Below are 25576 nucleotides of genomic sequence, written 5' to 3' on the forward strand. Positions count from 1 at the left end.
CTCTGACAACATTTGTTTTCCATTCTTAATTATTCTGCAAAGATTTTTTTAAACTAGCAGACATGAACACTAAGAAGGAGGTGTTATCCGAAACCTAGATTTGCCCCATGTGATGGTGTCATGCTATTATCAGGCCTTTGCCTGCATCAACACTAACATGATCCAGGAAAGGGAGACCCATTTGTCTGTGTCCTAAAGAACTAGGTCCTTGACAGCATTTAGACAAGATGAAGACATGCTGGTATCTGGAGAGATTCTAGGACCTTCTTACCAGAGGAAATCACAAGTGAAATGGTTAAATCAAATAGCAACTAAAAAGTTATATCAATTAATTCTATGCTGGGATCATTGAAATAAAATGGAAAAAAAAAGTATGCTCTGTTTAAAAATCTCTCAAGAAAATACTTGTGGCAACAGTTGATTTAGTGATGTATCTGAATATGCCGTCCAACGACTAGAAATAGTAATCCAGCCAGCAAAGAAAAAAATATCCCAGCTGGGGCCAGAAAAAATGACCAGCCATACAGAACAGAAGGGGTGAAATCCAAGCAGTCTTTCATTTTCATGTTTCTGTAGCTTTCCATGTCAGCCACTGCCTGGACCCAGATGACATACAGCATTACCACCAGGGAAAATAGGATGCCTGGGAAAAAGAAAAGAAAAAGCCTTTAGCCTTTCTGAAGATGTTTTTTCAAGAGTGTTGCACTACACCAATCATTTGCCTGATGATAAGCCTCTACAAATATATTTCTAGCTAAATCAAATACTTTATGCCAGACCCTTTATTATGTGCTTTATAAACATGTCATTTATCTTTCACTTTCAAAGCATCAAGGGGAGGGTTATAGCAGCATAAGAACAACAGTAACCACTGATATGTATTTATTCTGTGCTTACTGTGTGCCAGGCACTGTATTAGGTGCTTGTGAACACCAGTATCAAACATCCCAGCCCTTGTAGAGATTATTTTCTAACATTTATCCATTTTTCTTTACTGCATGTTTGGTTTGGGATGAACATTGTAATATATTATTTCTTTCAATATATGTTCTACAATAAACCAGCAAAAGAGGTACTAATCTTGTCCCCCTGTTGTAAGTACACACAAGCACAGTGAGTGGTTTTCAGCACTGATTTTCAGCTCAGTTCTTTCTGACTCTTGTTATACTGTTATATCCCAGCCAACTAGTGCTGCAATTGAATATGGCCATAAAAATAGAAGCCAAGGTAAGCACCAGACAAGAATGAAATGAAAGCACCAAACTAACATAGAAGAACATACATGATTTTTCAAAACTGAAATATATGTACTGAAGATTGATTACAGCAAAAGAAAATACCGTTTTGAATAAATGAAATGGGGGACTGATGATAAAAGATTCTATAGAATATAAAAACACATGTTTGAGATCAAACCCCTTATTAAACAAAGGATGGAAATAAGGAAAGAGGGAGGGAAGGAAGAAAGGGGCGAGGGAAAGAAGAAGAGAAGGAAGAAGGAAGGAAGGAGGGAAGGGAGGGAGGGAGGGAGGGAAGAAGAAAAAAATGCCTGACCACTAAGTAGAAGGTATCATCACAATTTATCAACAACTCCAATGTAGCTATAAACAGTTAAAAAATACTGTTGGAATTAGAAAAAGAATTACAGTGTTGGATCCTTGACCTTAATAAGTTGTATGACAGAAAAGCTTTATGAATCCTGACATCTGAGACTATAGCTAAGTATGTACTTTTCCCATGTACCTGTTACCGTAATTACCAGAAGGGAAGGATGTGGCTTTGCTGAGGGGCAGGCTCCATTCAGAGTCCACTAACTGATTCACTAGTAAGTGGCAGGCTCCACACACAAACCACACAGCCCAAGGGACTCAAATTTATTCCAGAGCAAAATATACTTGAGGGCACTTGCTCTTTGTCCAAAAGTTCAATGCAAACATGCCAAAGCTCTATTACACTCATTGAATTAACGACCTGAACCATTAGGTATAAAATTTCCATAATCTAATTGCTAGTATGTCAGAAAGATAAACTCCAACGCTGAGACTAGGAGCAGAGTCCGGAGCCCAACTGGCAGAAAAGGGAAGATTCTAAGGACCCAGCCACCGATCACGCTTCTCACGTCAGTTGTGCTCCTAACAGTATTTAGGATGCCCCTCTCTCTCGGGCCACCAATTTCATAAAGAATCTTGAGAAGTAAAAGCGAAAGAAGAAGGGCTCATAAGCATGGTGGGAATTACCAGCATCAGAGCTTAAACTTTCTCATAATCATGATACAAGATACAGAACAATGAAGAATCAACGTAGATGCTTCACTAATAAGAAGCATTCTTCACATCATGGTCTGTATTGTAAATGCAAATATTGGCTCACAGAATAATGCAACGTAGCCACAGAACAACTAATCACAGAGAAATAGTAAAGTCATAGCCCGCGAGCAAACTCCTCACAGAGCCGTACCTCAGGTTTTGACAACAATATGGCAATTCCATGTGTTGTCTAGCAACTCTGTGCATTTTAATACATTTTTCAGCAAATATATAGACAGTGCTCTCTGTTAATGTAAAGGTTTGGCTTAGGCATTTGCATAATATCATCTGCCTTATGCAAACACCTTGCAAACCTTTGTATTATTTGTTGTTATGAGTTTTCTCTTCCTCACATCCTGTGAATCTCTTGTGCTTTCAGATATTTTTATGAAAAAAAAAAAAGAAAAGAAATTGCCTTTGTGAAAAACCAGTAGCCTTAAATACATTTTTTTCAAAAGTTGCAAAACCCATTACTGAATTTTGGGTGTTAAAAAAATGCATTACAGGTAGCTGATTCTTAATAAGGAAGAATTCACTTATATTTAAATATTGCCATCATTTGAAGAAGAATTACATCCTGAAACCAATGAAGAAAAGTCATTTCTATAACTATAATCTTTAACTTTTTCACTAATTGAAGATACGGTCCATTTAATTTGTATCAGATCAGTTTATGGTTATGTCTCACCCATGGGGTAAAACAGTCAGTGCCCCTCTACTCATTAAATTGCCAGCGTGGGGTGTGTGTGTGTGTGTGTGTGTGTGCACGCGCGCGCTCGCGTGTGTGTAGAGAAAGAGAGAGAGAGAGAGAAACAGACAGACAAGAAGTAAAATGAACTAACAAATATGGGAAAAGTACTTACACCAAAAGCCAATGGTTTAGCAGCTATAGCAGTATACCCTAGGGGCCTTTATGAAGTATGTGGCCAAGAGAAGAAACAGGAGGCTGCTATTTACAGGTGGAATGATCAGATAAATAAATGTATTGAGGTTAAGCCCTATGGTGCCTGATTGGAATCGAATATGTCAATGCGAATTCATGGTTTTTGATAAATAGATAGCTACATAGATAAATAGGTAGATACTACAGAAATGAATATAGAAGTGAAAGTGTGTGCATATTTTTAAATATACATGTATGTATATACTAGATATATTTCCTGGCTCTGTCTCCCGAGAGGCCCTGGAGGTGTCAACCCCCAGTAGCCTGGGGCACCCCAAGTGACCCGATCTTGACTCCTAAATGCCAGGACCCAGAGCTTCTCAAAGAAATGGCTGAATCCAGGCTAAGAGATAAAATAAAAGATGAATCTGGAACATCCTACTACACCAGAAAGTAAAGATGTGCTCAAAGAACGATGGGAGTGTTTCAGAAACCAGCTTGTTGGGACCTGCAGCTCAAACTGAGACCATTTGATCATCACACAAGTAGTGGTACCCTATATCTCATTGATAAAACCCACAGTGATTTAAATAAATGAGGGAATAAATAGAGAGAAGGGAAAGCTTTTCCTTACAGTAGCAAACTAACTTATAAATGTAGAAAGAATGGCAGAATTAGAAATCACCATTTTGTAATCATTTAAAAAGTATTTAATGCAAGTAGGAAACAAAAATGGATGATAAAATTAGTGGATGAAATTTCTATGAAATATAGGATATTTACATAGATTCAAAATCTCTTCCAGCAAACTACTTACTAATCATAAAGAGGAAAATAGTAACTCTATATTAAAGAGACCCAGCAAATACCATCTTTTTCAAGTGATGAAAGTTAACATCACCAGTGACATAACAAATTGATGTTACAAGTCACCTGATGGGATGTGGTAAGGACACACCATCACTGCTATGATCTTGCAGCCAAAAATACAAAGCTTGAATCCAATCATGAAGAAATATCAAACAAACCCAAATTCAAGACTGTTCTACAAAATCAAAACTGAGAAGATCATGAAGGTCAAAGAAAGACTTATTCTGGTTTAATGGAGACTCAAGTGACACAACAAAATACAAAGCATGATCCAGGATCAGGTTCTTATTAATGGAAGAGTTAGGAAAAAATCAAATGGAGTCTCTGGGTGAAAGAACTTCCAACTTTTATGTAAAGTTGAACATATTTCAAAACAAAAGGAATAACTCAAAAGAAAATTGTGGCAGAAGTCTTTGGCCATGTGTGTTAGAGGGAACATATGGGTGGAGAAGGGCCAAGGGAAGCATGCTTTTACCCAGAAAGACACATCTTCCTTTGGTGGGATATTGTGACTATTAATAAACAGTAATATCATTGACTTGATCCACCCATGGAGTGAAGTATCTCCTCTGAGACAATATTATTACTATGGAAAAATCTTAATTATTATCTCTTGATATCTTAAGACTCTCATTTATAAAAACATCAACAATAACTGGCTTGAATAACAAATGAGTTACATTTCAAACCCAATTTCCACCGTGATATTAGTAAGAATAGAAAATATTTGACCATGCATGGTGGTTCACACCTATAATCCCAGCACTTTGGGAGGCTGATTAAAATGCAACTCTGTGCATTATAGTTGGAGATTGCAGTGAGCTATGATGACACCATTGCACTCCAGCCTAGGTGACAGCTAGATACTGTCTCTAAAAAGTAAAAAAAAAAAAATTTTAAAGAATAGAAAATATTGCTAATATTTAGGTAGTAATTTATTTTTAAATAAAATTACATTTAAATTTGGTCATACATTTGGAAATAAAAAATTTATTTCCAATTAAATTTACCTATTTTTGATGTCCAACAAAAAATTTATAAAATAACTCACTAGAAGCAGAATCAAAACATGGCCCAAAGGCCACAAAGATTTGTGATCATAATAAAACCATGGACAAACAATTGAGCCGCTCCAAGAAGTCATTAGATTTCTTCTTATTGGCAGTATGTGGAAGAATCATTCAAACTATAATTTTGCATGGATTCTCTCACAAAGTTGAAAACTTTTCCCTTTAAATGTCACGAATTCAAATTGGAAAGTATTTTTCTTCCTAAACAAAAGACACATAAAATTTAGTCGCAAAAGGCCATTAAGAACGCAATTGCTGATGATAAACAATATGGAAACAAAAACAGACAGATTCTCCAAGGCCAAGTCAAAGACTCAAAGATGGAGAAATAAAATTGCTCATCCTCATTATTTCACAAACACAAGAATGAAAAAAGGAGGCATACTAGAAAGATCTTTCTACTATAATATATTATAAAAACCAGATTTAAAAACACATCTGTAAAAGGAAAAATTTAGTCCCAGAAATGAAAAACTTTCTTCCTTAAAAAGATAGGCAAATTATCAAGCTTCTATATTTTTGTCTAGAAGTACATATACTGTTACATGTATTCTTTTTTAAAAAAATAGTTTTGGAGTTACTTAAAAATTATAAATTTGATCTTTAACTGCTTAAAAGTAACTAAACTGCCTTTAAATGGGCTTTAACAACTTGAATCATGGACAGTTATAGGTTACTTGGGGAAGAATCGTAAATTCCAGATGATTCAATGGCATCGTTCAGTCATGCCTCCCTACAGGGACAACTCAGTTCAGCTTTCTATGAGCATAAGAAAGTTCATAGAATCCCATAATCAAACAATGCATTATGAAGCAAGGTAAGGTGAAAAGTAAATTAGAATCAGAAAAATTGTCTTTTCTCTATCTGGAGGATGTACACATGCTAGAGATAGGGCAATGTTCAGCAAGGCCATCTGCATAGAACTCGAAAGTAAGCATCATAAACTTTCAGGGATGACAGCATTAGCTTACTCATTGTGGCTATTTTCAGAGGATGAAAATAAAGTGTGTGGTAGTTATTTGTCTGCCAAGTTCCAACACTGAACCTGTGGCATATAACAGAATAAAACCCTGATAACAGGAGTCACACATTAGGCTGACAACATTCTCAAACGTTCCTCAGAAAACATTCTGAGGAAGCAGCAAGTGACTAGGTTACTTTTCCAAGTGGAGCTACCCGGAAGGCAATAGGGAGAATTTGTGCCAAGTATAGAATCAAAGAAAAAAACCTGGGGTGTGAGTAAGTGTGCTAAGGACAGCGGCATTCATGGAATGGCGAGCCTAGATCTGACGTGTCCAAAAGAAAGAACAAAAAGGAAACTTGATAAGCTGTGTGTTTACTGTCACTTTCTAAGAGGAAACATAGCAGTTCATCAAGAAAGAATGAATGTCTTCTGTAGATCTTCATAGGAACATTGAGCAGCACGACTGACATCTCTGCAAGGGCCCTTTAAAGACAACACATAAATCATCTTTATATATGCATTTCTTAAATTGCCCATACCTAATATTTGAAGGTATTATGTTAAACTCCAATAGTTTGAAGTTTTGTCTAAAGGGTAAAAACATTCCAGGTTTATGGTTTTACTTCTCTCTTTCTTTTAATTGATGTATACTTTACCTAGAATAAAATATACTGATTTTAAGTGCATGATTTGATGTGTTTTTTACAAATGTAAACATCAATGTAGCCACAATCCATTAATAGGATATATTCATCACTGAAAGAGGTTCTTCATGCCCCTGCACTCCCCCCGCCTGAAGTATCTATCACTATAGCTTAGTTTTGCCCTCAGAACGTCATATAAATGAAATCGTAGCAGCCTTTTGTTTGAGGCTGTTTGTACTCAGCATAATATCTGAGAACTCATTCGTGTTGTTGCATGTGTTAGCAGTCCACTGCCTTTTATTGTTGAGCAGTTGTTCCATTTTATGAGTACACCACAATTTGTTTATTCATCTACTGATGAACATTTGGGTTGTTTCTAAGTTTTGACTGTTATGAATTAAGCTACTATGAATATATTGCTTTGTGATGTTCTAACTCATACATAAAGTTTTCAACTAATGGATAACATTTCCTTAGACAAATGGTTTGGGACAAAATGGCAATAAAATCTTTTTGTGGCGCATGATCTTATACAAAATTGGTGAAATGGCCCTGGGTCTTACTGATGCTACGGCAGGGACCTGAAGTGAACCTGCTGAAGCTTCTTTCCTTTTCCCCAACCCCACAACTGCACAGCCTGCTAAGTCCCACTGAGAACACAGTTCTTAGAAAACCACTGCCTTAGTCATCTTCCTCAAACATCAGTTTTCTCAACAAAACTTCTGACCGACATTCAACAGTGCCCACTGAGCAAACACGCTTTCCAAGTGCCTAGAGCACAGGGATTGTTTCGTGACCGGTGGTTTTCATTTCCTTCATTCTTTTTATTATTGCATATTATTTGCATTTTCATTATGTGTTCTTTGAAATTTATAAAAATGTTATAGAAATGAATGAAGCTTAATTATAAGACCAACACCTGTAAACTGGTCTCCAATCTGGGAATCAGGATACCACCCATGACATTTTTTCTGGGACTCCTTTGGAAACAGAGTTGCACCCCCCAATATTTAGGGAGCATCTCGCAGATTTAGAGGGTCAAAAATTACAACCACAGAGAAGGAGCTAGACTCATAAGCAGCTGGCTATTCGAGAACGGGCAAGTGATTTAGCCTCTTGGGATGGAATCACAATGCTCCCTCATGCTGTGCATAATATTGGGGACCATTAGGATTATTTGACTTGATCCCCACATTCATAAAAGACTCTCAATTAGACTTCAGATGATACCTGCAAATTACATTATATGTAGGATCATTCATTTATGTATGTATTTTAAAAGCATAAATGTATTAAATATAAAAACTTTAAAAATGCTACAATATTTGCAAACCTGTTTTCACATGTATTAACTTTAACAACTAGGAACCTCACAAATTGTTTGAGGCTTTTCCCAACTTCAAAGAAGCCCTGTGTGTCCTGCTAAAGGAGAAAACAGGGTGAGGGCAGGCTGACCTACTGTCCCAGTCCATTCCAGTGTCCAACATGTGTACTTGTCTTTCTCCGCCTTATATGATGGGAAAAGGGAAACCTGCCAATTCTACATTTGCAAAAGAGTAATTCTTGCCAGTACACTGTAATATATTTCAAAGTAGTCTCATAAATATTTTTGCATTCATTAAAAAAATTAGGCAGTTTTTCCAGGAAAATTAGCTAGAAGTTCTTTAAAATGATTTCAGATGGGGTTTTTGTAATAATCACTTCTTTATTCTTTACATTAATATGCTACTGTTTTCTCTTATAATACAATTGTGCTCATTTTTATGTATCATATTTCAGAAATTATAAAACAACTAATGCATAATGGCCAACATTCTTGATTTATCTGCATTCTTCATTTCCTCAGACTTGTTTTCCACCGATTTTTCTCTAATTATCTGAAACAGCCTTAATTTCTTATATAGTTATAATATCATGATTACATCTTTCTGATTTTCAGACACTCATTGCCGCTCACACTTCATCATACTACTTTCCAAAAACATTAATTGGCTCTTCCTTTTCATTTTCTGGACTCATATTTTCATTTAGTCAACCAAACATATATAACGCCTATTGGATTTCTCAAACATGTATGGCTTTCTTAGATTGGCATAATAATTCTCAGCATTAAACATCCTGTATACTCAGTACTCTGCATTCTGCTGAGAAAAAATTATTAACAGAGAGTGATCATGGGGGTTTATCCATCTCTACAAGTAATTAGGGATTCAATCTGAAAAGCAAAGTTGCATTTAATGCCAAGGACGTCTTGATTCACAACAATTGAGTTTCTGGAAGTAGGGTGTGGTTGCAGAGCACATGCCTGGATTCTAACTGTCTTGTTTCCAATCCTGGCTCCAAGGTTTATTAATCAAAAGGTTTTACACCTCACTGAGTAAACTTGAGCAAGTTGCTTACTTCTCTGTCTCCGTTTCCTCATTGGTAAAATAGAGACAATGCAAGGGTCTCCCTCAGAAAGGAGCCACATGGAATTCCCGGAAGTAAAGCACTTAGCAGGTGTCTGGAACATGCCTAGCCCCTATAAGGAGCATTGGCTAATTCTGCCGTCATCATTATTATTATTAAGATTTGACATGAGCTCCTGCTAATAGCTAGCAAATACTACTTTCTGAAATCTTCTACAGCATCAGAGATTCTCATGTGACTGAGCTATTTCAGGACTGGCCAAGAGGCAGAAGAATAAACTCGCCAGGGTGCCTTCCAGTTCTGAGATTTCCTGAGAGCAGTGAGGGAATAAAAACTTCAAACGTGTCTCTCCATGTCTTACTGGAACTGTCCACAAGGTGGCACCAGTCCTCCCGCAGTCCCAGGACTGAACGTTTTGAAAACAAGGGGAATAGGGACTTGTGTTAAGAACAGTTTCTGCTTTAGGTGTCCCGTCAAGCAAATCTCTTCTCCCTCCCCATAATCCCTTTACTTATAGGAAAAGTCTTTCTGGGTCAGACTCTTCGTATGGGTCAACGTGGTCATTCCAAGGAGCCTACACTCCATACCTAACGCGCTTCTCTTCCCATACAAGGAAGTATAAAGATTCCTTCTAAAGTCTCAGGATCAAAAAAATAAAATGAAAAGAAAACAGAAAGTGTAAAGAAAACACAAACAAAAAAATTACAAAACCCATACAATACAATACAATACTCTTTAGTCACTCACTACTAGTTATTTGGAGCAAAGTGACTATTTTGGGGAGGGTATGCAGTGAAAAAGAGTATTTGCAAAGAAATTAAATCCATTACTGTAATGAGTAAAAAGTTGATGTTAATGAGATACATACTTTGAAAAATAAGAATAGATCATACGGAAAGTCAGTCTGCCTTCCCACCGTAACAAAACCTAATTTCAGACCAGAGAAACTACTCATAGGCCAGAGATAATCTTGTCACTTTGCACATCTGAAAACTCCCTTTCAGGGTAAAGACTCATCACACCCTATAGTAATATGTCATGTGAGTGCAAGCATGCATTTGCCAGGCTTGTAGCTCTAGTTCTTAGAAGAACGCCCATTTTTTAAAGGGGGATGTGGGAGGTGTGGGGAAGAATTTATTCAAGTTTGAAGTCCAAGGTTTTTCAGAAAAGCTCCACCAAAGCTAGTACTGAGCTGGCGATTAATCTGGGTGGGCGTTAGACCCTGACCCGGAGTTTTGCCCAGGAAGGGATGCATAACAAGTCAGGTAAGGGTGACCACTCACAGGACAGGAGTAGCTCTTTCCGGAGCAATGGCTCTGCGTCTCTTCTCCTTTACACGTTCTCATTTCCGCTCGTGGCCTTGGTCTGGCTGAGATGTTCCAGACTCACAGAGCAGGGGATTGGTCTCCCTCACTGTCACGTGGTGTAGCTACTATATCAGAACCACATTCAAAGCTTATTCTAACAGCCTGTTACACATATATCAACTAAAAGAAATGCAGAGGCAAATAAACTTTCAAGAAGAATCTGAGAAAAAAAGTAATAATTTTTAAAGTGCTTTTGTACATAAAAACTCCTTGCAACTCTTTCCTGTATAATATTAAGCAATATTGACTTATTTTTAGCACTTGACATTTATATTAAAATGTCAGACCAAGGACGTTAGAAAAATCCACATTAAAATTTGAAAACAGACATTCCCAGTTTATCAGATCAATAGGATGAGTATCTGGAGTTTGTCCGCAGGAAGTATCTGTTTATAGCCTGGATCCTTCACTACGTGGAGACAGCAGGTGCGGCAGGGTCTGCGCGTGCGCGTGCGCGTGCCTGCAAGTTTAGGACGCCTGCCTCCCAGCCGTCAGCAATTCTTTCCTAATCCCTTCCTGCGCTAGTTCTTCCCTATGTTGCCTCCATACACTCTCCTGCCCCCAATGGCTGCTTTACCTCCGGGAAGATGGAAGGATCCTCTGTAGGAGCCATGTGTTTAGTGTCAGCCAAAGGAAAATGAGCACCTAAACCGTCCTTTGGCTGCTGTGAGCTATTCTTTCTAGGATTAAAAGGGAAAAAAAAATCTTGTTTTATGTATGCATCCTATCTCTTCTTATCTCGTATAGAAATAAGTGTGGGTTACTGATGAGCTATTGCAATTTCCCTTGATCTTTTGAAAGAAAAAAGGAAAACAAACCACAAATCCCACTTCCTTCTCGGTCAGTCTTTTTATTCCCTTCATATCCAATGACCTTTCCTACACGCGTTTATTAGGAGGGTTCGCATCACTACACTTTCAGAAAGCGCTCCCCTCCAGAGCAGGAGGAAACAGGGTAAGCTCCAGGAGTCTGTCCCACATGGCGGAGGATTTACACGGTTCATCCCACCCAGCTCTGCTCACGTCTGGGGAGCAGCAATAGCTGTGAAGTAGCCACCTGGGGTGAAGAGCACACCCTGCGGTCACGGAATGGGGTGCAGCAAACAGGAACCCGCAGGAAGCAAACCACACTTTGCCTGTATCGCTTTCCAGAGGCCTAAATTATACTGCACGGCTACCCTCTGCTTCCATTAACATATCTTGGGCCTAGAGGAATAGGGTCTTCTCTGATCCGTGGACTTACAAGATACCTAGGCAGTCTCGCCCAGGGGACAGCCTAACGAGGGATTTAGCAGAGGTTCAGGAGCTCTGCAGACCTCTCCACCCAGGTGGGGAGACTCTGTCTTCATCTCCACTCAGCAGAAAAGCTCAGTGGTCATCCCAGTTTGCCATTCAGGAAAAGGTGATTTCAATTATGGCAGAAAAATATTTCTACCCTGATGTGCTGATAAAATAGCAATTGCTAGATTTTATGGCTAATCCCCCAATGCCAGCATCCTAGAACATCCAGACCGCAAGCTTATCCTTGTCCACACACGTAGACGTCTTACTCATGCACAGCAATTGCATGTTGCTTTGCCATTGTGTTGATGTCGCTGTGCCCGGGGGTGAGGAATATTCGGCTCTGCACTAATTTCCTTCGTATAATGCAAATGTTTGAATGCCATGCCTACTCATTCTAACACTTCCTGTGTCTTTCCTATCACATCCAATGTCATGGGGGCAGGAGAAGACAAGTGTCAACCCCGTTGTGTCTAAGAGTTCTCCCAAGTCCACATTCAAACAAATGGCAGCAGTTGTCTGGGCCTTGTGGAGGTGTGTGATGACTCACTGAAGCACAGGCTCAGGGTTGTCATGTCCTGACAGTTACTACACACTTTGTCCAGAATAGACCCTCCTCAGAAAACATGCGGCCTGGCCTGCCTAAGGAAGTATCTGCCTAAGTGCAGGGAGTGGCAACATCCGCCTTCCCAGCCCTTCCAGCCCTCCCAGCCTTGCGCTGAGTCTGTGCGCCCAGCAAGGGCAATACCATGGGCCCCACCCTCACACCCCGCAGCTGTGGCGTCGCATCCCTCAGCCATGCATGGATTGCCCGAAAATAGTTCTGCTGATGCCAAAGTATCTTCCTATGTGCACACGCCCAGCAATGGTCATTTAAAATTTGTTTCTGTGCTTCCCTAAGGCCATCTGCCCAAATAAAGAGTGTCCAATCCTGCTTGTGGCATGGATAAAGCAGCCACAGCACCCGGAGCCCAGGCAGCACCTGTTCCTAACCGCTGGCAGAGCGCAGTGTGTTGGCCCAGGGCAGGCAGGGGAGACTCATGATAAGATGAACAGTAATGTTTTATCTCATGCAACTGGATATCCCACCCCGTTCTCGGGAAACAAATGGTCACACACAAACAACACAAAATTGTGCCATGAGGGAAATTAAAAGTCAAATTTGAACAAAGGGTTCTCATAAATCATCAAGTTTAGTGGCTTTGGGAATGGGCTCTCAGAACTCCCGGGGGGATTTTTCATGAAGTCCTGAGCAAAGAGACCTTCAGCCTCTTACCATCTGCAGCACAAGATTCCTTGAAAAAAGAAAATCCACTGGTCATATAGGCATGAGTGTATGAATATATATCAAATACTTTCTATAAAATTCTCAGCCAAATATAATTTTTTGGTTATACTATTTTCTTGCACAGATTATAAAATGGAAAAATGAACAACAATTTTTTAAAGGTATCAAACACACATACAAACACACACACACGCCCCCTACAACTCTCTAATTGGACCAAACCCAGGATCAAAGCATTTCTGAGTTTGAAATGATCATGCTGCCCATAATGCATTAGTACTAAACTATTGTTAGTACATGTTACCTTTATTGATTAACTGAGATTTTAAAAGAAAAGCAAGTAATTAAGAAGAAATAAATATTTGCATATTTTAGCAGAGTATTGTTATTTCTGGAAAGACCACTGAAAACTATGCACCCCATTTAGAACTTTGAATGAGACAAGGGTAGCATACGGTTTGGGGGAGAAAAAATATTTGGCAAAGATGATGCTCATTTTTAAGGGACATAAAGGGTGGTCTTATGGAATTATGAATTAAAACAGAGAGATGATAATTTATGAGACCTAAGTGAGAGAAGCCAGATGCAAAAAGCCATATATATTGTGTGATTCCATTCTTATGATATATCCAGAACAGACAAACCCATAGAAACAAAACATAAGTTAGTGGCTTCTCAGAGCTAGCAAGGAGGAGAGGAGAGACAAGAATGGGGTTTCTTTGTGGGGTGATGAAAATATTGGGAAATCAGAAAGTAGTGATATTCACACAACTCTGTGAATGTATTAAAAATACCACACTGAACTGTACACTTCAAAATGGCAAATTGTATGGTATGTGAATTATATCTCAATAAAAATCTTCATCAAAAATGATGGGTAAATCCAGTGAAACAAAAAAGTTGAAATAAAAGACAAAAGAAAGGCAGAATAGATTTAAAAGGGCTGTTCTTTTCAAAGTGTGTGTTTGTTTGTTTGTTTGTTGTGAGCTCTTTGAACAGAGGGTTCATATCCAATTATTCTTTTTATTCCCTCTGCAAATTTAAGCACCATATTATGCAAACAGAGTTGTGTTACCTGACCATTGATTAAATGATAGCGAGAGACATCAGGAACTCTCTTTGCAATGATTGTAAAGACAAGAAAGCTATCCATTCTTTTCCTCTCTTTCAACTGTGACGACAATGTCACCTAGAAACACCCTGTCACTCTGGTCTGCTGGTACAATACAGAATAGTCATGTACACTGACCTAATCACATTGAAATGTGTCTACTTCTCTAGAATTGTTACCTTTATAAATAATAGCCTATGCTTATGTTTCCAAGTTAATGGTTTGGCTTTAACTTCCCAATGAAATGAAAAAGACTTAAAATTCACAAGACTCACCTATTCAATTACTTTTCTGTTTATACTACAATCATTTTAGCAAGAATCCAACTAGATGGAAAGCTGACTAAAATAAATAAATGCAAGTTTTATGCTGAAAAGAATGTGTTTAAATAATGCACATACAGCACAATTAAGACAATTCAATGGTGATGAGGCAGAAAAAGGTTTTTGTTCCTATGATAAATAAACCACAAGAGTATGTCAAAAATATCCTCACAGGTCTATTTTTTTAAGAGTGTGCAAAAAATTCACCTATATCCTGATATGTTACGGAGACACATTATGATCCCCACTTTATAGTCAGAAAATTAATAGAGAGATTAAAAGGCTCCTGCACACTCAGAACGAGTCAATGGCAGAGCTTGTCCCTCTAAGCCTCAGTGTTCTCATCTGTGTCATGGGGCCGAAATGAGCAGAGACTGTCTCATGGCTAAGTGTGTCAGCACGTGGAAAATGGAAAGTCCCCGGAAAGTGTCTGACATACAGTGGGCACTCAAGAATGATTGGATACGAATATCATTGTGTTACTATTACTAAAATACTGACACCTGAATCTAGAAATGAAAAACAGAGCGAAATGAAGAAAAACCGCAGTTGGAAATCACACCTTTGGCACCGTACATACCTGCAGCGATAAATGAGCCGCCCCCAGCTTTGTAGAGAAAATGGCTGGCAAACGGGGCTGCACAGATGATCAAAAAGCTCGCGGTGACCACAGCGACGACCCCCAGGAGCATCAGCACAGCCCAGAAACCACGGTAAACTGGAGACCGCAGGAGAAAAGGAGAAAAGGGAAAAAACAAAAACACTTAGAGGAACAAGAACAGAGCAGACTGTCACACAGTGAGTTTGTTTCATTCATTTTTCTAATTTCAGCCACAGCACTGCTAGATGGAATCCCAGGTATAGATCTTGAATTATCTTACACAAGGGATCTTACCAGATGACCTTGGACTCAGTGATGTCCATGTCGATGACCTTCAGTCAACTCTACCTGCTCAATATTTGCACCATACACATGCTCATTTTTCTGACCTGGTTTTCCACTGTAGAAGTGGGAGCACCTCAGGTTCTGGACAGACTTCTCTCATGTCAGCACCCAGTTGGATAACATACAGGTGTTTTATGCCAAATTTACAGAGACGTGAAAAGGTGTTCACGTTATTTACAAACACTGTCTCACATCTCCTGCTGAGATATGTTGGTACCACAGTGATCTCTGAGAAGCTGATAATAATCACCCCAAACCCCTAACAACAACAACAAAAACATTGCTATTTAGATAGTGGCTCTGTTAGAAAACAGCCTAAGGCAATACAAAATGGCAAGCAAAACTATTTTTAAAAGTTTGCACAGCTATGCTTTCCAAGCAAATATGATTTTAAATCAGATTTATTTAAGGCATGCTACGTTCTCTTAATATTTTTACTTAGAATGGTTCAAAATGAGAAGTACAGGAGTCTCTAAGTCAAGGACGAGTAAGGCTGAATTAATGGCTGCAGCTGGTGAGAAATGGAACGTGTGTTTAGTGATACGTATTAATAGCAAGCAAATAAAAAGGAATTCTGACGATCACTTTTGAGTTGGATAATTATGGATCTATTAAACAAATTCATCATTTCCAAAAGGCTAAAACACTAAAATAAAATCTTGTTAGTATAAATGGGGGAAAGCTCAGTAAAACATGAGTCAAATTATATTTTAAGAAAATATAGAAATTTTATAAGAAGGCAAAGAATGATTTTTTTCAACAAGCCTGCCCAAAAAAGAAGAAATATATCAATCAGCTGGAATCTTAGAGAAAAGACGATAGGAAGATGGCAATTTGAGAAGAGGATTCACCACAGTTAAATGGGACAGGAAAGCTAGAATTTTTGTGTGGATGAGGAAGTCCTGAAGACAGGAACAAAAGGTAGGCGTTTACTCCCTGGCATTCCAGGTGTGCGGTGTTCGGAAGTGCTCTGCAGCTGTGTTCAGGCCCTGCAGGCAACAGAGAGCTGAAAGGATACTGATGCCAACTTTTCAGTGTGGGAACTTGGAGTGGCAGACTGTGGGCCAAATATTTGCTGTCCTTGTCCCACCAGAGTTTATTAGATAATTGGTGAGTCCCACATTTTACATTTTCATTCACTTCATTTACAAAAAGGCTAAGATTGACTGTCACAGGACAGATTCTGTGCCAGGTGCTAGGGGTGTAGCCATTAGTGAGAGGCAGTGCAGGAAATAAGAAGCCCAGTCCGTTCTCCCCTGATCAAGGCTAAAACCAGGTAAGTGTGACCAACAATTATGTGAGCACTGTGAAAAGTAAACAGTAGCAAGTGGATGGAGGATGGAAGTCAAATCTTAAAGAAAGATCAGCGTGGCTGCTAAGATTATCTGGGTTTTCTTCTTTTTTTCTCTTCATAGATTTGGCCTGAAGGTAAGCCAAATTGGGAACTGTTTAAAAGGTGCAAATAGCAGGAAAACCCTAGTGCAATCCCTTGTTGTGGACGGAGATCTAGGAAAAGAGGCCCCGGCAAGCCAGAGTGTGGAGCAGGGGAAAATCTCCGTGTTTACTTTCTCTTTTTATTCCCCTAGTCCTGCCTCTAGGTCAGTGTCAGACACAGATCTGCACTGCTGCCCTGGTGGAGGTACGGGCTCTTACAATCCCAGAAGGTGACCCAGCCCTCTGGATAGAGGACCCAGGAAAAGGGACAGTCACAGTGCAAAGAGCGGGGAGGAATCATGATTATTTATTTTTGTCTTTTCTCTTGCTGCTTTGCTGTGTGACACAACTGCGTGGAACTGTGCCACAGCACAGGAGGCCCAAACTCTCAGAGAGTCCAATCTTTCTGGCCAGAGAAACTGGGAAAAGGGGGCCTAGAAGCCAGAGGGTGAGAAGGAATCCCACAGAGGAGAGAGCTGGAGAAGAGACACTAAAATTCTGTGTTTGAACCTACACAAATACCAAGCTTACCCTTAAGTTTCACATGCACAGAAAATGGCCAAAGAAGTATGGGAAAGGCTTTGAGAAGTGAATTACTGTATACAAACCACCCAGGTACCAGAGCAAGCCCTGAGTGGTGCATGCCCCAGGGCACGTGACACAAATAGCACAGCAGACACTTTGAAAAGTGAACTGACATTGAAACTGCCACCACAGAAGAAAAGGACAGAATGAGCAAGTACATTGCCTCTTAAAACAACAATAAATCAATATTCTCCAGAGAATTTTAACAGTATTCGAGTCTGACAACATAATATTCAAAATGTCCAGGATATAAGCAGAAATGACTTGATATACCAACAACCATGAAAATCTGACCAGTTCTCCAAGGGACAGGCAATCAGCAGACGCCAACCCAAAGATGATTCAAATGTGTCAGTTATGAGACAGACTTGAGAGCAGCTCTCAACACCATGTTCTAGGAACTGAGGTGAATACTCTTGAAATGAATAGAAAGAGAGAAATTCTCAGGCATGAAAGAGAGTCTGTTAAAAAAAAAAAAAAGGACTAAATTGAATTTTTAGAATTGGAAAATACAATATCCAAACTTTCAAAATCTGTGAGATGTTTTCAATAACAGAATAGCGATGAGAAAGGAAAAAGTAAATGAACTTGAAGGTAGAGCAATAGAAATTATCCAGTATGAAGAACAGAAAGGAAAAAAGATTAAAAACAAAATGAATGGAGCTTCAGAGACTTGTGGGATAATATCAAAAGTTCTCACATGTGTGTCATTGGAATCTCTAAAGCAGAGGCAAAAGATACTAGTGCAGAAAAAAAATCATAAAAATAATGCCTGAAAGCTTCCTAAGTGTGATAAAAGACAAATTTACAGATACAAGAAACTCAGCAAACTCCAAAGAGAATAAATGTAAAAGAAATCAGTTTAGACACATAATAATAAAGAAAAAGTCTTGAAAGCAGAGAAAAAAAATGGTGACCTCTTACATATACAGAAATAATCTCAATAACTACAAATCTCCCATCAGGAATAATGGAGCCCAAAAGACAGTGGGAACATTTTTAAGATGCTGAAAGAAAAAACTGTCAACCTAAAATTCTGCGACAAGTGAAAATATCTTAGAGAAATTGAGGTAAAATAAAGCCATTTGTGAAGGAGGAAAACATAGACTTTGTCACCAGCAGACCTGTTCTATAAGAAAAGCTAAAGGATGTTCTTCAGCAATGAAGAGAGACAAATGATGAATATCTGTGTAAATATAGTAAATTATTTTTCTCCTCTTAATTTCATTAAAATATATTTGACTGCTGAAATAAAAAGAAAATACTGTCAGCATAATACAGTAGAAAAATCTAGGTTTTGGAATCAGAGTGACCTAAGTATTTATCACTTTCACTGTGTAATCTTGGACCAGTCAATGAAACTTCCTGAACCTCTGTCTCTTCTTCTGTAAAATATGGCTGTTGTGTCCAGCCTTGAGAGCTATTGGAAGAACTATTTATAAGGTATGTGAAGTGTGTGGCATATGATAAAAGACCAATGAATAACATTTATTTTGTGGTTGCTTTTATTGCTGTTATTGTTAAAATTGTATTATCAATGCACAGCAGGTGGTATTGTGTTCAACAGTAGGAATGTGAATTATTTCCCTCAGAGAGCCTTGTAGACTGTTTTTTATGTACGACTGAAGTTGGGAAATTTCTTTAAATTACAGCTTACACTGTAGCACCAAGGTTGCATTTGGGCAAAGTGGACCGCCAATACAGAAAGTTCCACGAAGTTCTCACACTGTCTCCCATGGGAAATTTCCCTGCCCATTAAATTATACGAAGGCACTGGCCTTTTCTATCACGTGACTCTACTTCTAAATACCTAAAACACAAACAAATGGGAGCAGACCCCTGACACAAAGACAGCCAGCACAGGGTGACCTCTGACTCTGACTCGTGCCTTCGGATCCAGAGTTTGACACGATGAGATGAGTTGATCTAATCCGTGTACTCCCTTGAGAGCTGCTGGGAAGCTGAAGAGTGAGGTGGTCGCGGCACAGCTGAAGCTCAGAGGGAGCCTCGGGTGGCCGGGGTAAGTCAGAGCTACGTGCAAGCCAAGGGCTCAGGAATTACGGATCAGGCCACACAGAGGCCAGAGGAAGCAGGACTAGCCTCTGTACAGCGAGAAGCAGAGGGGTGTAAGAGAGAGAGTACGCACGTGGTGAAGGAGAGGAGGAAAGAGAGAGCAAGGCAGGAAGGGGAATAAACGCTCCCCAGAGCTGCTGGCATTCCTGACAACTGCTAGCTCCTGTGCTTTCATTTGCTCTCACAAAATAGCCTGGCTTTTGATTTGGAATCCCCTGCAAAAGGCAGGAGCAACAGACTGGTATTTAAAGGGGAGGGGGGCTGTCTGCTGGAGAGTTTCGCCCACATAGACACAGCCTCCCAGTGAGGTTCGGTAGCGCCCTCACCACGTGCTTTATATTTCTGTCTATGCCTCTAACATTCAAAAGTGCATCACTTCAAGCATATTACAAAATTTCTTGGAACTTCCTGTTTTCTTATCTGATTATATTGCGTAGTTTTTACATGCCCTGCACTTTGATTCCAGAATTAAAATGTTCAGTCAGAATAAAGACTTGTCTGGTGGAATTGGGTGGGGTTCGTGCACTGTCAAAAGTAAAACTGAGCCAATCAGAAAATCATCAACAGAAAGTGAATCAAGTGTATGAATTTGGGGAGTCAAACATGATATGAGGTCTCCTCTGCTTACTAACCTGTGAGACTGTGACAGACCTCAGTTTTCTAATGTGGAAAGTGATATCCTCAACACAGGTTTATAGTGAAGATTAACTGAGATAATATATGAAAAGTAGCGGCATACAGTAAGCACTCAATATATCTGCTATGATTATTAATTATTACACCTTGTCATTAAATTGTCTTGTCAATAATGCAGTTGACACTAACAGAAATCTTCTAATCTCATAGATCCAGGCTAGGGATAGGCTTTAAATTTTAATATATGTATATTATACATACACATATACACACCTATATATTAAAACTTAAAACTAAAAGCCTGTCCCCAGGTTTTCAGCATATATATGTAAGCATATATATGTGAGTGTATATATTAATATATATGTTAATACACATTAATATATTACATATAATATATATTTTAATATGTTAATATATACACGCATATATGTGGCACATATATAAGTTTGTATAATCATATAGCTATGTAAAAAATAATTAATTAAATACTTACACCTATAGATACATATGACTATATATACACAACTATAAAATCTGAGGGGGGATGTTTTGGTTCAGTTAGTGGTTTATGTTGTTCCAGACTCTTATATCTTGAATGTACCTCAGAGAAAACTGTGTTTGTTTCCTTGTTCTTTATATGAACCCATTAAAATTGCAAAGTCTTGTCTTTGAAGGTTTTGGACTATGCCTAGTATTAATAAAAACATCTCTAAAAATCCATTTGTACCATTAAATACAATTCAATGCTTAACTTAAACAATATCGAATTTCTATTAGTTCCTATTAAAGAACATGAAACAAGATTTACAATGTAAATAGATTTACATGTAATCTATATCATCACAATTTGGATTAATTAAAGGAAAGTTTCATCTGAATCCATGGAAAGATTAAAGTATGAAAGACTATATTCAAAGAAAATAAGTTCTGTTGATATTAAATCGATTGGTGAATTGACCTAACAGAGTACTCCTTGGCCAGGTGTTGAAATGAGGAAGATTGCTGGTAATCCGTCTAACGTAAATGTTGTATAAATGGGCATCTGTGCTGAATTCCATGTAAAGGGCTAGAAAAAATGAAGCCCTATAGTATTTCTTTTTCCAGTAGAATTATATTAATATAATATTAATAGCAAAAATGTACTAAAACCTTATTAATTTAGATGATGGGCAAAAGCAGCCTGAAGTTTTAATTGTGGATGATTTCAGAGTAAGTTACATTTCAAGCCATTCACATCCATCCAATGACTCAAACGGGCGTCTCACCAGGGACCTCTAGGAGCTGCCCTGCCAGGCTCGCTTGGCAAATGGGCGTGTTGCTGACAACAAGAAGCCACTTAATTTAGCCAACATACACCGAGCGCTTTCTATGTAGAAGGCACCAAAAACTGCTAGAGTGAGACATAATCTTTGCTCTTGGGAATTCATTTGAGCAGAGGGAAAGCAAATAAGTTTACCGCTGGGTGGTAAGTGCCTTAATGGAGGTATGCTTCACCACCATGGCACCTGATGGACTACTGCACGGAGAGGCCGCTATTTCAGGGCTGGGTAGCAGTGAGAAAAGCCATGCTGTGCTGGGTCTTAATGTTTGCCCAGGATTTCAGGAGGCAGCGGTAGGGGCAAGGTCGTTCCAACCAGAGTAGGAAAGAGTTCTACGGAAGGGGGAACAGTTAGCAGCTCCCCGTGGCTACCTCCATGGTAGATGTGGGGAAGAGAAAATGGGGAACCTGGAAATGCAGTCGAGAAGCCTTGTATGTCTTTTCAAAGAGCTGGTCCCATATCATACTGGTGCTAGGTAGTCACTGAGTAGGTAGCCGTTAGTCCCAGATACCCACCATATTGGTATCAGAATATCACTCTTGTGACTATGCAGAGAATGAACCTCTTAGAAAAGGGTAGAACAGGGAAAACTTGTTAGGCAGTTATTGCAACAACCCAAGTGGGTGTTAAGGCCTGACCCAAAGCCGAGCGGTTGGGATAGATGAAATAAGCTTTCGTATTATCGTTGTCATGGGTGATAGGAAACCAGCAAGAATCAAGGGTGTCTCTATAGGTTTTCGTTTTCAGGCCGAAACAATTTGTTCTGTTAAGATGTTAACAGATTTCTGCCTGGTTTTGCATAATATTATAATGTGTAGAACAAACCTTCTTTCCTACAAAGTATAGAGGGAAAAGTCAACCCCAAAATGATCACAATTCCAAATTCATAGTGTTTTGATAAGTGATTTTCTTGCACATACAAAAATGTAAATATTTTATTTGCAGCTTAAAAATAAACTTAAGTGTTATTCATTTTTCAAAGCTTGCTATAGAGCTTTAGACACCCACAAAGCTAGTTCATAAAGCTAATCCTATGTTTCGACACATCCTCAGGCACACGCAGTGTGAAGTGCTATAAAATGTTCTAAATGAAGCCACAACAAAATACACCACTCCCCCCGCCCCCCACAGCAAACAAGGGCCGCTGGCATATGTCGCCGTAGCTTTAGGCAACATGCTTCTTTGCACAGGCCAGCAAGCCTGGCCTTCATCTCCATAGACTGCTTGTCTTGGCAGTGTTGGGCAAGTCTAAAAATACAGTAGTGCCTGCACCAAAGCAGAAGGACAGGCTGTACAGTATGTCCGTGTCTGAACTCCACAACTGTGGACACGCCAAGCCAAGCCAAGTGCTCGGTGTGGTCCATTGATTATTTTCTGGACAAAAAGAATACTGAGAGATCCAGTGGAGTTTATTTATCTCCTTACTATAAGCACTGGCCAGTGAAGGAAAAGCTTCCAGGGAGGGAGCACTTTGGACCAGAGCGGGAGGGACCCCACCTTCCGCTCTGCCGTGACCTTGGGAAAGTCCTTGAAGCAGGAGAAGCACGGGTTTCTTCACGCGGGCTAGAGAGCTTTCCAGGTCTGAGAGTGGACCCATGTTCATTGTCTTCTTTGCTCCTCCTAATGAGCTTGGGGGGTAGGCAGGGAGATTTCCCAGGAGCTGAGAAGGGTGGCTTTATCGGATGAGCTGTCGTAGGAGGGGTGGCTGCAGTAATAAGAGTAACAGTAGACTGTAGCCTGGGAGCAGCAGTGCCAGCATCCTCAGAGTCACGGAGATGAGGAAGTGAGGTCATGTGTAAGAAGCCACTCAATGCCCAGTCCAGGGGACCAGGTGAGCACCCAGGGCTTAACCTCCAGTTCCAAGGTCTTACTCTGCCCCCTGCTCCCTCAGTTAAGAACCACCAGACTCCCGGGCCCTCTGAGCTGCTAGTTGTCTTGCAGAAGGTACTGCATGCCACTCGGGGGCTTGCCTTTGCAGGTCTTCTTTCCTAGGCCATCACGGCAATCCCTACTTTGTGCTTTGCAGCTAACGCTCAGAGAGGTTAAATAACATCCCGAAGATTAAACAGCCAGTAAATGCCAAGGTCAAGATTTTAATTCAAGACTGTTTGGAATCTCAGCTATCTCTCTGTTGTGTTTTTCAAATAAATTGGCACTGATCCCTCTAAGTCTTCTAGTGTCAAATCCTCCCACTCTGGCTCCTTCTGCTATAGCCTCCAGAAATGTCGAAAATACACTGAAGTTCCCTGGGGGGAAATGTTGTCATCATGCCTCAAGGCCTTTGCAGTCTTGCTTCCTCTAACAAGAATAAATAGCCTTCCTACTTGCTATCAACTGAATGTGTCACCCAACTGCCACCAAATGCCTATGTTGAAATCCTAACCCTCCAAGAGAGAGAATTTGGAGATGGGGCCTTTGGGAAGTAAATAGGTTTAGATGAGGTCCTGAAGGTGGGCCACTCATGATAAGCTTAGTAGTTTTATAAGAAGAGAAGGAGAGACGCCACATGAGGACACAGTGAGAAGGCACCCGCCCGCAGGCCTGACGGGGGCCCTGCCCAGAACCCAGCCATGCTGGCACCCTGAGCCTGGACTTCCAGCCCCCAGAACTAAGAGAAATCAATGTCGCGTTTAAGCCATCCTGACTGTGGTATTCTGTTACAGCAACTTACTAAGACACTACTTACCCTTCCCCTGATCAAACATCCTTGTCTCCCCGAAGGGACAGAGTGGAGGGAGTTACTTCCTTATCTCCACTAAAAGGCAGGAGAGTACAGAATCAGTAGGAATATAGACAGATTCAAGAATTGGAATCCCCCTCACCAGCTGTTTGAACTTGAGCAAATTATTTGGCTTCTCCATGCCTCAGTTTCCTTCCTAAAATGTGATAATAATGACACATATTTTCCACTTTCTAGTGCTGTTGGGATGACTGGAACAGTTAGTGCAGGTACACACCACGCAGAGTGCCAGGCCTGAGGACTCCATTCGTGTTCTTGACACGCGCCAGTCCCTGGCCTGAGCTCTCCGCACTGACGTTCTCTCTTCACATACTCACCTCTACTGCTTGACTGCCAGCTCCTTCCAGCCAGCGACTCTGTCTGCCTCACTTTTCTAACCCTAGTGGAAGCCTTATGCCTTGCATGGAATAGATGCCCAACAAAATACGAGTGACTAGATAATCAGGAATATATTACTCCACCCCATTGCAATCTCAGGATTAATAGGATGCTCAGTGGCCACGCACCTGAAGGACGACAACTCATCTAAAGCAGAAATGAATCCAGGATCTTGACCTTGCTACAGGTCTTTATCACCTAGATCCCTACAAGGGAGGCACTTGAAAAAGGAGAGCTGCGGAATCAAGTAATCAGGCGTCGACACCTGGGTACCCAGTGAGAGCAGAGGGCTGTTAATCACCCTATCCCCGAGCCTCAATTCCAGTCCTTAAAAACGAACCCAGAGCTTCACGCATTTCTGTAAGTGTTTCTATCCAATTCTACAAATGCCAGAAGAGAGACAAATTTTCTCATTCACAGATTCCCTTTTTTTAAGAAAAAAAATTCGGATTCATACCTAAAAAGATGTGATCCTTTATACTAAGCCATGGAAGGAACATTTTAAGACCACTTTATTGATATACTGTTTTGAGCATTAAATTGGAATCTGTTTGCCAGAAGCTTTGGTACAGACAATAGAAGATGATTATAGCAAAGTCTTACTTATGTAGTTGTAAGTATTCTATTCCAAGTATTCTAGGACTCTTGCATCTCCATTTTCATATCTTTCAGATGATTTGCCTCTATGAATCTCAGACATCCTAGAGTTGTATTTTTTAGGGAATCTTTTGATCTTTTATTATATTGCTATTATATTAATACATCTAGAAATAATCTTTTTCAGGATGTGACTCAAAAGTAGTTTCTACCGCTTTTATGTCAGAAAAGTTAGTTTAGAAATTTCATAATGCTAAAATGACTTGATACTCCCCCCTCTATTTACATCATAAGACACCCAACAAAAGAAATGATTAACAACCAAATTAAATGCCACTCTTTCATTCACC

The 25576-nt window shown here is 39.7% G+C and overlaps 1 protein-coding gene across 1 annotated transcript in view; it reads right to left on the reverse strand.

Moving 5' to 3' along the window:
• Window positions 1–422: 422 nt before the first annotated feature.
• The window catches only part of TMEM182 (transmembrane protein 182), a 48128-nt gene continuing 22974 nt past the window's right edge, over window positions 423–25576 (reverse strand). The window contains exons 4-5 of the mRNA XM_069494891.1: window positions 15096–15233; window positions 423–643 (exon numbers count right to left, since the gene is read on the reverse strand). Coding sequence (XP_069350992.1) covers window positions 423–643; window positions 15096–15233 — 359 coding nt within the window. The remainder of the gene's footprint in view (window positions 644–15095; window positions 15234–25576) is intronic.

This window comes from Eulemur rufifrons, chromosome 19, assembly GCF_041146395.1.
Source record: "Eulemur rufifrons isolate Redbay chromosome 19, OSU_ERuf_1, whole genome shotgun sequence".
NCBI classification, from domain to species: Eukaryota; Metazoa; Chordata; class Mammalia; order Primates; family Lemuridae; genus Eulemur; species Eulemur rufifrons.